Source organism: Egretta garzetta, unplaced genomic scaffold (assembly GCF_000687185.1).
Source record: "Egretta garzetta isolate BGI_Z169 unplaced genomic scaffold, ASM68718v1 scaffold498, whole genome shotgun sequence".
NCBI classification, from domain to species: domain Eukaryota; kingdom Metazoa; phylum Chordata; class Aves; order Pelecaniformes; family Ardeidae; genus Egretta; species Egretta garzetta.
The window spans coordinates 227,324-243,736 of record NW_009260494.1 but is presented as its reverse complement, the minus strand read 5'-3'; the positions used below and the strand labels follow the sequence as shown (position 1 = coordinate 243,736).

The 16,413-nt window shown below is 43.3% G+C and overlaps 1 protein-coding gene across 6 annotated transcripts in view; it reads left to right on the top strand.

Annotated features, from left to right (window-relative positions):
- Window positions 1–16,413, top strand: part of ZNF652 (zinc finger protein 652) — a 40,083-nt gene that overhangs the window by 11,299 nt on the left and 12,371 nt on the right. The window contains exons 1-2 of one of the 6 annotated variants that reach the window (XM_035899921.1): window positions 240–258; window positions 15,537–16,413. The exon at window positions 15,537–16,413 is cut by the window's right edge and continues 304 nt beyond it. In XM_035899921.1, the coding sequence (XP_035755814.1) occupies window positions 15,776–16,413 (638 nt within the window). In that variant the 5' untranslated portion in view covers window positions 240–258; window positions 15,537–15,775. Of the gene's footprint in view, window positions 1–239; window positions 259–366; window positions 769–9,372; window positions 9,627–11,839; window positions 12,522–14,139 lie in introns of those variants that run through there. The other 5 variants (XM_035899919.1, XM_035899918.1, XM_035899920.1 and 2 more) reach the window with 5 other exon arrangements.

Sequence of the window (16,413 nt, the reverse complement as noted above, 5' to 3'; positions counted from 1 at the left end):
GCCCGCTCCTTCCCCCTTGTCACTTGGGGGTTGTGCAGCCGCGGCCGTGCGCGATCGCGGGGAGGGAGCGCGGCTTCGATGCGCTGGCTTCTGGGGCCGGAGTTGTCACTGGGGAGGTGGGGAAATGAAACGTTCCCCTCCCGGGTGGCTGGCTCTGGGGCTAGGTGTGCGAAGGGAAAAAATGGGAGGTTTTCTCTCTTCCTCAGCCTTTCGCCTAGGGGTCTTCCCCTCCTCGTCGCTCTCAGGACAGATGTCGTGGTACGTGCGTCCCGGGGTTTTGGTTTTTGTTTTGATTTTTAACTGGCTTGCGTGCAACTTTCGGTCCTGTGGCTGTCTTGGTACAGGTATTGTTAGAATGAAAAGATAGGCTTCGAGAGAGAACGTAGCTCTTCGGTCATAGCATTATGTGAGTGTCTTTAATCGCAACTGAGTTGTGGCATCTTGTGCAGTAGAAGTGATTTAAGTCAAAGCGAGGGAAGTACTGCAGACATAAAGGATGTGAGGAATGTGCATTTTTATCTTTTCAGGGGATGACCTGAGCTGTATTGTTCTGGGAATGGCAACTGGCACATGCTTTGTTGACAGTGGTGTATGCGCGGTGAATCAGGAGAATGATGGTTCGGTATGTGTGTGTGCGCTGAATAAAGGAGATGTAAAGTGGGAGCCTTGTTTTGTGCAGGATGGTCTGGTGCACCTTGATTTGCCACCGTGCTGACCGACTGCAGCTGGATTGTTCGCGGGTGGAAGTTGGGCCCTCTTTCTCTCGAGGTATCTGGTGTGTATGAACAAAACGCACGTTATGGATGCAGGACTACGGCCACTGGTGTGGTTAAAAAGGCTGTGGAGTAGGAAAATCTTGTATGAAAAGGATCTAATATTTTATGGTAACAGATAATTTACCTCCTTTACGAGGGTTCTCATCGGTACCGATTTGAAACCCCTTTATCTGTCTTGCTACCTGCATGTAAGATGCATTTTTTTTTCCTGCTTTATACAGATTAATCAAGCACTTGCAATACAGTGTTTGTGCTGAAGGGATGAAGAGCCCCATCCCTGCCCCAGGCAGCCAACGCTTAAATATAGATGTTGATAATAAAGTTGAGATATAGAGTAAACTCACAGTGTAGATGTGTAGTCGAGGGATAGGAATTTTGAAAGCTTTTTCAGAGAGTATTTCCTTGAAAGAGAACTGCAAAATCATGAAGGCTCTTCATTTTTCTAACTAAGCAATTGCATGTAATAGGACGTCAGAGACTTAAGATGTTATTTGTAATTTTATCGAGTATTTGGCAACTAGTGTTTATGGCAGCTTCAGCATTTATTTGCAGTGATTGAGATCAGTTGTATTTGGGAAGATCAGTACGTGTTTTGTGGCTTAGCATTTGTAATATTTTAGAAAAACCTTTCAAATCTTTACATGATCAAAAGAGACTCTGGCAGTATAGGCTATCGTTCATTTGTTTTAAAGGAGCTAATTGATTATCTTCATCTCATCTAATACTGATACAGGAACTTTGATGTTTCCTGCAGTTAAATTCTTCAGCAGCTTTGTGTGAATGGTTAGGTGTCTATAGGAGTGAAATTATAAAAGCCGTTTGTCAGGTTCTGTTGCAAGTGCAAGATACTGGGATGTTCTGCTCTTATTCTCATTGCCAGAATCATAGAATGTGGAAATTTCAGGCTGAGAGGTGCAGTTTCATCTATAGATGGACAGTCTTTACATGTACAAGAAATTGCTTATGGATTGAGCGTGCTTTGTCTGGTGTCGTACCTGGAGCATGAGATGTCCATGTAAGAAGGACGTGGGAAGAGTCCTTTTGCGTTCGTACCACTGCATTAAATAGATATTTTCAGTAAGCGAGATCCCATCTTCCAGTCTCGGTATGGCGTGCCGTATCGGTGCCTGATGGCAGAGTGGCGTACCAACATCGTAGTTGAGATAGGCACAGGTATATTTAAGGTGATTACAAAACTACATGTCATCAGTGGCCTATTTCTCTGTGGCACACTAGAATATGCCTTATGAAAGGATAAATTTCTTTTTAGACCCACGAGAGAGAGAGACATAATTGGAAGCGAGTACCAACCAATTGAGAAGATTGATATGTTCTCTAGCAACCTGATTCTGTGGATTATTATTGTATTAAAATATTTTCTAAATGTTCTCCTCCTTGCTTAAGTTCCTACAGCACAGAACTGCTGATCTCTTAATGTATTCCGCTGTGAAACAGCTCCCTCCCTGCAAGATCCAGATCTTGGCTTCTAAATGGAAGATGAAGTAAATTTTAAAGAACATAATTCTGTTTTTTAAAACAATGTTAGTTTACATTTTGCTAAACATGTGCTATTTGTCTTTTCAGCATCTTGCGATACCAGAGTTTGGGGGTTTTACCCTCACAATAGTTAGGAAAACGTGGATTTTGATGTGGAGGTCATTTTATTGTCATGAAATGATACACTTCAAATATTAATGCAGTCAATGAGCAGATACTGTCTACAGCTGACATCACCCTGTGATGTCTTGAGCTTCCTCAAGCTGAGGGAGCATGCCTGAATTATTTCAGACAGTTTTCCAACAGGAGTCTGTAGTTTTTAACCTGTTCTTTCCGTGGATCTAAATGCCTGACTTCCACCTGCTTCCGCTGTAAATACTGGGCTTACATGTTTTAAAAACTTTGCAGTAACTCCTTTCTTGTATCAAAAGTCTAAATGAGTAATCTGTGTTAACGTAAAAGGATGTTTTATCTAGAAGTGACGACTTTGATGCCTTTAAGAATATTTTAATAAAAATAGGATTTGTTCTTGAAGTTGCAAACTCTCTTTAACAAACACACACTTCTACAAGTGAGTCAGTGTGAGTAAAATTATTGACCATTTCAGGTCTTCGCAGGATCTTCATTTTCAGTGTTTTGGAAAGTGGGTGGGGGTTGCTTATAGCTCTTAAGTGGAACTCACCGAGGTCTCGCATAACAGACAGACTTTCCCAGTTCAGTTGAAACATTCGTTATAACCTAAACTTCTAGTCTCTCAATTACCTTTGCAGATGCGCTTCTCTTCCCAAGTAATCTTAAATTGGTGATTTTTAGGTTGCTCCTCCCTCCTGAAAAACAATTGCATGGGGAGTGAAACTCTGGCGGCAGCTCTGGTGCCAGCAGCTTAAACTCATTAACACAAGCAGCTTGCATTAGTTTCCTTGACACTTTCAGACACCCTTCCCTGAGGAGGTTTCAGACTGGTAGTTTTCACTCAAGAGAAACATTTTGCTATGCTAAGCAACTACCAGCTTTGTGCCCTAGTGCTCTCTTGTTTGTGTATTTTTAAGTTTTGAAACTTGATTCTTTCAGTGGAAAAGTGATTTTAGGAATGTAATATGAAAGGCAGGTGAGCCTGCTTGAAGGCAGGTTGCTGGAATTAGGATCCACATTAACATTTGAGACAAAACCTGCGAAGCCAAGCTCATTCTGTCCCAGGTACTAAATACAAGTGAGCAGAAAGGTTTTCGGCTGGAAATTTGGAGGAATATTTGTGGTACCACTGCGAAGACAGATGGCCTGGTAGGATAAGGTAGTAGAGCTTTTCTTTTTTTACAAGCAGAAAGTTTTATAGCTGAAATTTTACAGACAAGTATCCATTGATCCACATACCTTCTTTTATGAGAATGTTGTACACAAAAAGTGGCAAATATTTGAGTTGGAGCATAGCTGAATCTTGCAGGTGCAGAAAGCTTACTAGAACTTTGCTTTTCCTATGGCTGGCTAGTCTCGTGGAAGACAGTAAAAATCTGTTCTGAACTCCACAGTTGCTGGCAGGTCATGCTTATTTAAGCCTTTTCAGTGCTGATGTGATGAAAAGGGAATTATGGAATGTGTCTTAATAGTGCTGTCTGAAGACAAATTACATACGGTGACAACTGTGACTTTTAATGGTAGAAGGCCGGTTATTTCTAACGAAAAGCTGATGGCTGTCAGAGTCCGGTACCCTGGCGCGTAGCGAGTGCTGTCGACTGGCTGTGTCACTGTAATATTTTTGGACATTTGCTGAACAGGAGTATTTGTGTTTTCTGATTGAGGCAGATACTTTTTGCTACATATGTTTTAAAGAAGCAGCTCTCCTTCCTGCTCATACTCCTCAAAGTTTTCTGGTTCTGTCCTTTCTAACAAATGGCACTGTTCCGTACAATGGTGGGAGCTCTACCCTTCATTCCAGTAACTTTCCTGGTTTGTCAGGCTAGCAAATTTGAGGCGTTCCTCACATAAACGACGGGGTCAGGTGCATTGCCATTCCTGGGTATATTTTTGTATGCTTTCTCACTGTAGTAAATTCTCCAAGTTCCCTGTTAGGTGACGTGCCCTGTGCTTAGATTTCCCATGTTTTAACTTCATGTCACTTTATGAGGGACTTTTGTTGGGTTAGGTGCTTAACGCGCTGTGACGCCAGTAGGCTTGACATCACACAAATACAAGTTGTGGTATATAGATGTGACTCCCAAGTCTGTAGAAGGGACAGAAACATATCCTAAGAAATCTTCATCGCCCATGTCATGTAATAGTAAAAATGGCTGCTGAGAATCTCTAGTTTGCTTTATTGTAACGTGCGTGTCTTGAATTGTTCATTTCACACTTGGTAGCTGCAGGACAAAATCTCTTAGTCAGAGTGAAATACCACGCTCGCTGCAGTTTAAAGGTCTGAGAAAACTTATGTCCTGAGTTTAATTGCAACTTTTTGCCAGGCAGTTTTGTTTTAACACATACCTTGTACTTCTCTTCTTCTACTTGTACCTTTCTAAACCCATTCCAGTTCTTGTGCTTTCCTGTTTGGTGTCCCCTCACCTTACTCTTTCTTTACTACACTGTTTTCTACTGCCTTTTTAAACTTGTTTCCTAAACCAATCTGTTTTCTTTTCCCTCTTTTTGATTTTCATAGCTTTCCTTCTAACCTGCAGATTTCTTGATGAAGGATCCCGCCTTCTACTTATCTTTGATAAATTACCTAGCCCACTTACGGTGCTGTAGAATCATTTAACATAATCTCTCCTGTGCACAACCTACTTCTATTATCCCACACTCCAAGCACTTCAAGTTCAGGCAATAAGATGAAGTTAATTATCCCTGCTGTCAGTGGACACTCTTCTTCCCTTCTCACCTTCCCTTCGCACAAATAACCCCAATCTTACTGAGATTCTTACTGAGATGCTATTCCCTGTCTTGCTTAGGAAGCTAAGTAACTGTTGTTCCCTTTTGGGAAAAGTTTTGGGTTTTTTTCCAAGTGTTCTCTCCCTCTCACCCTGAAACTTGCTGGCTGCTGTAGAGGCACCATGTCATTGCTGAGATTTGGAATTCGTGCGCCACTGAGATGGTCCCGAGGCGATTTCTGTGACAGTTCAGACCTTTGCCAAGGTGTGGATCTGACTTGAAGCTGGTAACTCTGATCCTGCTGTTCTTAAAGATGCATCTATGGGTTTGGATTATAGCATCTCAGTAAGGAAAGAGAAAGTATATCTAGGAATATTTTCATAATCATTAGGAACTTACCTTAAAATGAAAACATGAGCTATGCAAAGGCTGAAGTAATTTGAGAAGAATTCCTATTTGCTACAGGTTCTTCCAAATACATTGTTTTTTCAACGTCAATTCTTAAGCACAATCCTCAGATGTTTTCCACAGACTTGTTATCGTGCTTCTGGTTCTCTTACCTTGGTATTTTATGAAAGGTGAAAGCCAGATGGCACCTGTAGAACAAACTGATTATTTCAGGAAGCAAAACCTTGTAATGGACGGTAGTATTCACGAAGCTGTGCAGTGAGCTGGTTCAGAGAACTGATCCAGCCAAATGTTTATCCCAAGGAATGGTTATTTTCCAGGCAGACTGATTTCCCAAGGCAGCTCGCCTTGCAACCATAAGAATGCCGGCGTTGGCATATAAATAGGGAAGGAGTGTACTGCCTCCTTTGGCAGCCACACAGATTTAGATCAGATTAAAATGAACAAGTAACTTTGGCCTTAGCTGATAATTGTCTTCACTTTGCCCAGAAGGAAATTTAAATACAAAGCGGAGATAAGATGTCCATAGCTGCATAGTGAATTAGAGGAAAGACTGGGAATAAAATCCCCTGTATCAGTGGGAAGAGTACGACTGCTTGAGAACTGTAACTGTAAGACGTGTGCAGGTGGAGGTGAACTGCTGCTGCGGTGCGGGGTCCGTTTCGACCAGGCACAGGCTTGCTGAAGAGCTTCGTATCTCCATGTCTAACTGGTAACTTCAGGAGAGCGCTGGATGTAGTTCCCACTCCCACAGATAGAATATGTGCAAATGGGAGTTCTGCTGCAGTATCCTTACTTGGTTAGCGATAAGTTTGTGTGTTGTTAAATGTGCTTTGTTAAACTATGTAAATATTACAGACGCAAGACGGTCTGTTTTGCCAAAAGTTTACACTGTGCATCTAAAACAAACTCCCTGTGTAAGGTTTGAGAAGATTCAGTAGCTCAAAACAAGACAGTAATTGGTAGTGGGAGATAACCACGCCGATGGGTATTCAGGGTTCACAGGAGCGTGGTGACATTGTGCAAGGAGAAACACTTACAATAGTTTTGGTATTGGCACATTTAGACTTTGTCAACACTAGATTACTTGAACTTCTCAACCATCGTGCCAGGACAGCGGTTGTGCTGGGGATCGGTGCTTGCATGAGCACTCACACCATCCGTGTGCTGACCACAGGGTTAGCTGGGCTTCACCCGAGTGGTGGTTGGCGGTTCAGTAGTTCAAATGCTGCTAGAAGTTGTAAAACTGAAACTCTGCAGGCAGATGCAGGTGTGTGTTTGTGGGCAGTTTGAAAGGAGGAGATGCGGAGAGAAGCCTGGGCCAGGAAGGGAAAGCGCCTTGTGCTAATTCTCCATCGGCACGGCCTTTAACCAGTAGGAGAGGGCAGCGATGCTCCCCGCTAGTGCGTCTGCCGGGGTGCAGAGGATGCTGGGGCGCCCGCTGCACGCTTTTCTGTTGCTATGGGGGTTTTTACAAACTTGTTGCTGGTTTCCAAAGTCAAAATTATTTAGTGGGTAAAGAGCTCTAACTGAAAAATGGAGAGGATTCTAAACCTATCCGTAAGCACATTCCAATGATGTGAGAAGAACAAACTTTAATTTAGAGAAATCAAACTCACACTTCACAAAGCCAAAGAAGATTTTGCTATTTAAATCGTGTTTTTTCTACCACCTACCACTCTCAGCAAAGTTCAAAATATTCAGCAGAGTTTTTTAAGGTAAACTGGAAATGAATCAAAATGTTTTTTTAAAAAACTGTGTCAAATTGTGACTGAGAGACTCTGTAAAGCGCACGTGTGACATCACGCTCTCGGTTCATATGAGATTCTTTCAAATGCTCCGTTATTACAGTGTAAAAGAGAAATGATGCAGGAGCACACTGTGGGCTATGATGTGTAGTACAGCTGGCCAACAAAAAGCTGTAGGCAAGTAAGTGAATCTGTCCGTGAGCTTTCTTAAACTGAACGCGTCTGTAAAAAATAACAAATCTTGATTGTTGCCTCCATTCTGGTTGCTGCAAAGGTCTTCTTTAGGGCTTGCTGGGAGAGGAGGGCAGTCTGTTCTGGATGTAAAAGTTCGTTATTTCTTGCCAAGTTGGTGCTGTCAGCTTAAACCAAGGAAGAACGCCTTTCCTCCGGAATTGGCGTCCAGGGGGAAGTTATACCTGTCAGCTTTGCTTTGTGGGCAGACCATTCACATGGTTTTGAGCTCTCTCAACCGATCTTCATCTACATATTCAAAGACACAGATACACATCTAGTGCCTCTTTCTGCACTCCTCCTTTCTGGGAGGAAAAATGCTAGCTTTGGGAAACAGAATTACAGATCTTGAGGATAGATTTCCTTTTCCTTTTCATATGGCTTTGTGTGTAGCCGATACTGTTAACGCAGTCATTTGCAATCCTGGAATAAGGTTTAATGGGAAGTGTCATCACTGGCATCTATGAATATAAATGGATGGTTTAAAATCTTAGCAAAGTTTTTACTGGTCTGTGAGCAGATAATGATGAAAGCAAGAGTCTTTAAAGCAAAAAGGAATCTTGCCACTGAACAAGAAGAAAACCGAGTGACAAAAAGTGATTTGGAACAGAGAGTGGGCTAATGGGTAAAACCATTGCCCTTCAGTGTCATGGCAGTGGGTAGCTTTGAACTTCTGGCACGTATTTTGATGAGTATATAAATTTTAAGGGACAGATAATCTGTTAATGTGGTCCTGTAAAGCTTTTTTGCTTCATATATGTGTCTTCAAGTTACCAGACAGTTACAGAAAGGCCGTAAGTGTGAAAGCGAGGCGTCCGCTGCTGCTGAGCGGTAGCTGCCTGGTTCTGCTTTAATCTTGCTTTCAGTTTTTTGCATTGAAAGATATCGATGAGACACGACGATAGATTTGAATACAAGGAAGTTCCTAATTCCACCACAGGTGTTTAAATTTTGTATATTTAAGGTAGGAGGAAGGGCTTAGACTTTTAATTTGAGTGTGTATCGTGGTGTACTAGAACTTCTTTCAAGATGGTTTTGCCTAGTAAAAGAAAAATGCTGAGGTTTACGGCTGTCCTATCTAAAACTAGTTCATAGCTGATAGAAAGCCTTCAGCTTACTGCAAAAGCTGAGGGATTATAATGCTGCTGAATTCTGAAATGGCAACCTCTGAAACTATTTTCTGTGGAGATAATGCTTGAAAAAATTCCAGATTCACAGTTCTGGAAATCACTGGTTTGAAAGCCTTTGTCCCTCAAACCAGATTTCTAGACACAGCCAGATAATTCATCTTAAAAAATGGAAAAATCCTGAAGGTTTTTTATCGTAATTTTTATGTTTTAGCTGCAGGGTATTATATAAGGCATTTTTCTGGAATTGGAAATATGGTCTGCTTCATTTTCCATTAGACTGTTAAATACTTGCAGGCAAATAGCCAGCTCCATACAGTGAAAATATGTTGCCTGCTGAGTGAGCAAGATACCTATCATAGATTATTTTAGGAATGGTCAAAAAAAAATACCCCTGGAAGATGGGACAGCCTAGATGCTGTCCTGCATCGTCAGGCTCTCCTATACCGCCCCGTCGAAGCCGTTTCTGCCCGGCCCTTTACTTTGAGAACTGGACAGTATTTATTCACGCTCCAGGCTTTTGTTTCCCTGCCAAGACTCCCTGCAATACTTTCAGTTGCTGCCAGCGTTGTTGGGGTTTTATGATGTGCGTGTCAGTTTGCTTCGTTGTACCAAGACTAATCCATTTGAGACAAGAGATGCCCAAATATGTGGCATAGCTTTAATTTCACCAAAATACAAGCCACAGTGCCACATACCACTTTATGTCTGATCTTTTATATGAGCTGATGGAAAAATCTGTTTCAAGTGAATTTGGAGCTCTCGGTGAAAAAAGAGAGTTCCGATTTTTTTCTGTTTTTCACAGAACAGTCCCCGGACTTGTGCTGTGAGTGCTGTCTCTGGGTACCGCTCGCCGTGTCGCACCATATTCCCGAAGCCTGCCCAGCTGCACAAAATTGTCCTTCTGATACAGTAGATAGGATTGCTCTTCTCTCTGTAGCTCTGTGAAGCGTGAAGCTATTGCAGATACCATCTCCTAGGTGGGTGTCACAAGCTTGGCGGCTGGCGGGTGACAGAATGGATCGTTAGTCGCAGTCAGTCTTTCTGTTTTGCATTTACATGGGCAAAGGCAGGCTTGAGTACTTACCCATAGAAATGCAAAAACTGTGAGGATGTGCTGACTGTGGCTCTGTCTTGAGATAAAACTTACCACTTAAGAACATATTTTCAGTTTTTTGCATATAAAGCAGCTGAGATGCACAAGAAAGGAGTGATTGTACGATGATATAAATAATTCCCACTTGTGTTATAGTCCTGATTACTCTCCGCTGACATGATGTAACTTGTACCAGATGTGTTTTCCCACTAACTGGGAATTGCTGCGCCTGTGCACTATTCTGTTTCATGCACCTGTTTTTCAAACTGTGCAAGTATATTGAAACTTCTTTTTTCATGTGCTCCGAGATCTCGCTAATGTGTGGAGCTGTAGGTGACTGGACCGCTTTAGCCAAACACTTTGTGCCTTCACGTTGCAGTCTGTAGGCATTTCTCACTAATTCCCATTACCTAAGGATTCATAGAGCAGGGTTGTGCTGAGAAAACGTTAATGTTTTGTTATTTTTAGGAAATACACTGCATAACTCTGTGCTGGGCGGTATGCTTAAAGCTTAGCTGCATCTCTGCAATTAAAATTATATTTTTCTGATGCATTTGCTTGTATTTCTGTCCTATCTGCTGACCTGAAATTGATTAATGGATAACGCTGATTAATATTAACAGAAGCTAAGTGAAAAATCACACTCTTATTTACCTCTACATTTATGCTTGCCAGAATGATGCATTCGCTTATCAGCCTTTCAAAATAAATACACGTGCCAGTTTATCATAGTTCTAATACATCTTCTGTATCCAAATAACGTGACTCGTGAGTGTGAAAGCATTTAACTTCTAATGACGCTGCTCTTCTGAAAGGGTGGCGCTGCGCTGTCACCTTCTGAATTCAGGTAGGGTTTAGCTGTACCAGAAACTTCCACCAGAGGAGTTCACTTTGACCCGGCTCCGGGAAGCGGGGAAGCTGGCGCTCCTGTTTTGGTTAGAATTTTGGGTGGCGTCCAGACTGTAACGCGTCCCAGTTCAGTATAATGGTGGAGCTGCGTTTGATCCGTCCCCCAACCTCCAGCCACTGCCTTAGTCCTGTTCCGAGCGTAGTTTCTTCAACCACTGCTTGACTAGTTTGAAATTGGTGTGGTACCTTAAATACCGTCAGGCATTTGGTTATGCATGTGGTCGTCTCACTGCTTGTGGAGCGTGTGCCAGTCTGGTTACCCCAGGGCTTGATGGAGCTGCTGGATTGTAGCTTCCAACCAAAACAGACATTCGGGATCCTTAATTGTTAATGCAGATGCAAAATGGCATTGCCTTGAATTATGACACAGTTATAACTTTTTTCTTGACTTTCAGTTTCTCTAACTGTAGTTTGAGAGAAGTCTTGGTTTATGGAAAAGAAAAATTCAGATTTCAAGCTGCTCAAACTTTGTCGTTGAACTTGGGTGTATATACGGTGGTCTGTATACCTAAATGGCAGCGTGGAAAACCTACGCCTGCCCCGCAGTGCCTCTTGGTTGTATCCATTAAAAAGCTGCTGTTAAACTGAGATCTGTCCGCTCTTAAACTGAAGAGGAGAAGGAAAAAAGTTTTGGGGGTTGTCTCATGTGAAGTTACAGGTCTTGCCTTGCAAGGGAAGTGTGGAAGTTATTTGTCATGCTCGTATACGGTGCGTGGTACTTCGGTGCCGCAGTGTTAGCTGTGCCTCGGGTTCGCCTGCCTGTTAGGTGCTGTCTGGTTTTGGAGAAATAATTTTGTCTTGGTGTCTTGTGAGCTGTACTAAGGTTGAGAGTGCTACTTGCTCTACCAAGTTGGAAGTGAAGTCTAGTGCAAGTCACTTGTAAACAGAAACAAAAGATTATTCTCTGTCCCTGTCTTGGCAAGGCTGTGTTATAACACAGAAAATAACGGATGGCTAATAAACGAATGCATTTTTCATGTTGGACATGGACTATCGCAATCTCTTTTTTCATAGTATTCACTTTTCACGCAAGAAGTAGGCGAGCTGCAGGAAAAGCCCCAAGCTCTTACCCTGCCTCCTCTTCTTCCTTACGGTGTGTGCAGAACTTCTGTGGCAGATGCCACTGATTTGTGAATTGAGGCATGGGTCTTTTTAAAGGGATTTTCTGGTCCTTATGGCTATCTGGGAAGAGTGGGGGGAACTTCCAGATGCTAAGTAAGTAATAAATCGATACAGTGCTGTCTTTGTGTCAGTAGACAAATCACCCTTGTGCTTGCAGTCCTTCTAGACTTGCCAACCTACAGCAAAGTAAATGAGACCAGCGTCTGTCAACTTTCAGAGCTAATATTGATAACTTTTCTATGGGCAACAATTAAACTGGTTAAAAAAAAAAAAAAAAAATTAGGCCACTGTCACATTGGCCAGGAGTGGCAGGGTCGTCGCCGGTTGTGCAGTGCCCCGAAGTGCCTCTTCTGTCCTTCCGTGGGAGCCACCAGAAACATCCAGGCAGAAAGCATGAGCAGCGCAGGGTGCGCCGAGCGGTGGCAGGCAGGCAGCTGTAGGCACACGGGGTCAGCAGCTCCCGGCTCTGCAGAGATGACTCCGCAGCCGCTTCGCTTACTTACAAAAGCTGGGAGAAACAGTGATTTTTTTCTTTCCATCAGTGTCTGCTTCTGGTGGACGCTTGCCAGAAGCCAAACGGTACCTCCTTGGCACAGGCTAGACGCCAGTATGAGATAGCCAGGCTGTCGAGCTGGTCCCTTCTCTGAGGGCAAACTGGGGACGTGCAATTTAAAGTCGTTAACCTTCGACTGTATTGCACTTGGCCTGTGCTGATTTCAAGGCATCTGTTGAGCCGGAGCTGGGGCAGGTAACTGTGCTAGCGCGCTTGCTATGCATTATGCTATTTTTAGTACAGATAATGTGAAGAAATGTGGTTTTTCTTTAGAAGTAGCGAAAGCATTGCATGAAGTGTGGCTCCCACATACACATGCTTCCTCCACCTACACGTTTGTCTGCAGTTGGTTGTACTTTTTTCTGGGTTTGAGCCTTTAATGTTGGTAGGCTTGCAAACCTTTCTTGTACGATCTTTGATTGCTAAGTGTGGCATGCACCTCCCAGGTTCGTTCTGTGCTCGTAATGCAGCTATTCCTCAGTTTTATGTCTAGGTAGGCTTCTTCAAAAATTGCTTTGGAACCGCCTGTCCTTTTTATGTTTTAATCGGAGCCTGTATTGCTCCCTTTTGTAGTATGGCTGCAATTCATTCTGTGAGCCCAAGCTGTTTAGCAGCCTTGAAAAATGTGGACTTGCCTTTAAAAAAAAAGGGGGGGGGGGAAACGGCAAAAATGAAAACAGCCAAATGCTGCTTCCTTACATTTAAGATTAGAAACTTAAGGAAAAAAAATTTTCTATTAAAATATTTTGGGCGGTATTTAAACTAAGGTCGCTCAGAACTGTCAGTAGCCTGGCAGCGCACTGCCGGTATTAAATGTCGAAGGAGGGCTTTGCTTTGCCAGCTGTTTGACTGTTAAATAATGTTGCTCGAAAGTTGCGGGTCCCTTGAGGGTAGCAGGCGAGGTATTCAAAGTGAAAGTGGGTTGCTGATTCTGCAGAGTGAAGTGGTTTTAAGACCAAATAGCTTTGATAACTCGGAATAAGCCCCTTTGTTGTTTTTATTTGAAGTGGTACTGTGTTCATACAAAGTGGTTTATTATACAGAGCATTCCTTTAAATGAGCAGAGGTGAGATGATGGCGGGATACGGAGACTATTCTGACGTTCAGTAAATGGGGGGTAGGGGGAAAGCTGCTTTTTCTTTCTCATGACAAGTTTTTTTGCTCTGTCTGGCTGTCCAGCAGAAGCATTCTGATAGCCTTCCCGATGTACTCGTGCAACTTGAGAGATGCTTAATATGCTGAGGAAATAACCGGGTATCATTTTCTACATGACAGTGATTTTCTGAGCTTCTGAATAATTCATTAAATTCTGTTAAAGGAAAAGCTAAGCAGCGGATTTCATCATGCCCACTGCTTTCTAAGGGCCTTCCTGGGTACAGGGTTGTTAATTTTGGCTTGCAATCACAACCAGTTTATTTTATTATTTACTAGTTTTTCCTTCTGAATATTACTTGTGATCACAAGCCAATGTTAACAGCCCAGCTCCACCTATTTCCTGGCCCAGCTGGGTCTTGGCACTCGTTTTCTTGCCTCACCTCTGGAGCTGGGAAGCCGGGACCTGAGGCCCTGCTGAGGATGGAGCGAGCAGGCAGCGGCGGGAATGGACCCTCTGGTCACTCTGTCGGGCATCTTCAGGGTGTGTTGGGAAATCCTGGAGAACCGCTCAAAAAGCTGTGCCGTTATCTGTAGGCCGGTAATCGGATGACTGGTTGTTGGTCAGTCGCTTCCCCAGCGTGTCACTTTGCAGAGACTGCACGGCAAGGTTCAGTCATCTTTATTGTTCAAGCCACCGAGACCATTGGTAGGTTCATCTCCTGTTCAAACGGGGAAATTTCTGGTGGAAGAGTAGAATAGAAGCTATAATATATTAATTGTATCAAAACGTGCTTGGATGGAAGTCACTGCGTTTGTAGCGGGGAGAGTATTTTAACTCGGTACGATGTGGAAGGAAATCTATTGTAAAAATCCAAGTCTGTAATAGTGCTTTAGGTTGGTTGCTTTTTATTGTTGCTCCAAGAGTACCGCTAATAAAAGCAGCCGTATAATTCTGCGAAATCCAAGTGGTTTATTCCTGAATGCTGGGCTTCACCCAAGCTTACAGCCTCAAGGAGGTTTTCAGACTCCAGTAGTGGGGATCCGGTTTTCTTCATACTGAGCTGCACCATCCACCCATTTGCTGTTAGGGCCTTTCTCTGTCCTCTAGTCATGGGTTGTCTCTTAGGCTCTGTCCTTAATTCTCCTCTTCTGCACCCTCTAGTTGCAGGTTTAGTACCGAGTATGGTCTTTGGTCAGGAGTTCCAATGTATTGCTGACTTGATTGGCACAGCCAAAAATCTTGGCTTGCTGTTGCAATACTGTGCTACCAAAATGTAATTGTCCTGGTGAAAAATAGATGCGAGAGCTTGATTACTTGTATTCATTAGGGATCACGTGGCATTTTTTGCAAGAGGAAGTAACAGTATCCTGGTCAAATTCCAACTTGGATAACTGCAAGTGAAATTTAGATGGACAAATGTAATATTGTTTGGCTACTGCACTGAGGAATAAGTAGCTGGGGGAAGGGAGAATGAGACAAAAGAATAAGTGCCTTAAATCAAGAGGCTGTATGAGGGATCTCTGAGGTGGGAACAAGCAGGGGACATGGTGTTCTTAATCTGATTTAGTGCTGCGACTCGAAAATGTCTCCATTGAAATTCTTCATGCGTATCTCCATTAATGGAATGTTGTTAGGTATAATATGTCCTCTTTCTGGGAAAGGATGGGCTCCCTTTGGGACATCCAGAAGGAAAAGAAGTATTCCTGTGTAGGTATGCACCTTGTTTGATGGAGAGGCATGTGGGAGTAGAGCAGAGTCTTGGGGCCATCCATGCTCCCGGGAGTCTAGGAGAAACGCAGATCAGCGTCGTGGCCCGGCATTGAGGCAGGTGGTGGTGATCTGAGGATATTCATTTTGAAATGGATAGTTGCCGTGATTTCTGTATCTCGGGAGTCTAGTACCGGTTCTGTTCCCCACAAAGGTGCACATGTTTGTACCTAACTGCTGGTTTTGCTTGAGATAGTGCTATAGGACAGTCTGCCCCCAGCAGATATAGCTCATAGATAATATACCCTGTGCTTTACCCCAGTTGTGCAGACTCAAACGAATTTGCTGAAGATTTTAGTGATCTTTTTTTTTTTAATTGACTTTGTTTTCTCTGTTGTCTTTTATAGATAAAATGTTCAACGGTTCGTTGGCAACTTTCTTCAGAAGAATAATTACTACTGCTCTGCTCTTGCCATAATACCAGAATTCTGTGACCTACACATCAGTGCTAAACACCAGCAGAGAACCATATTTTGTTCATTCTGTGTAGATGGAACAGGCATCGGTCTTGAGAGTCCATCCTGATGTAAAGCTGCTCACTTGGTTTTCTGGGGTTAAAGGTGCTCAATGAATCAGGGCCCCCCAAATGAGTCAAACAGCCAATTCTTGCCAACAGTTGGTTGAAAACTGTGCCGCGCATGTAGCAGGGATGGCACAAGAGGACAGTCGCCGTGGTCAAGTGCCACCCACGTTTTATCATGGTGCCAGCCAGGAACTTGATCTGTCCACCAAAGTATACAAGAGAGAGTCAGGAAGTCCTTACTCTGTGTTGGTGGACAGCAAAATGAGTAAACCACATCTCCATGAAAGAGAGGAGCAGCCATATTTCAGGGAGAACAGATCGGTAGGAGAGGTCCGGGCTGTGAAAGAAGATAGAGAAAACTCTGACGACTCTGAGGAGGAAGAAGAGGAGGAAGATGAAGTGACTTACAAAAGGGAGCAGATTATAGTAGAGGTAAACCTTAACAACCAAACATTAAATGTATCAAAAGGGGAGAAGGGTGTCCCCTCCCAGTCCAAAGAGACTGCTGTTCTTAAGACCAGCAGTGAGGAAGAGGAGGGTGACAGTGGGGAAGAGGCCACTGAAGACAGTAATGATGATGAGGAAAATGAGAGGCAGAAGAAAAAAGAGGAAAGAGGGGAAAAAGTTAGTGCTGCACAAAGGAGAACAAGGAGAGCTGCATCTGCTGCAGCAGGCACCACTTCCCCATCTCCCAGACCCAC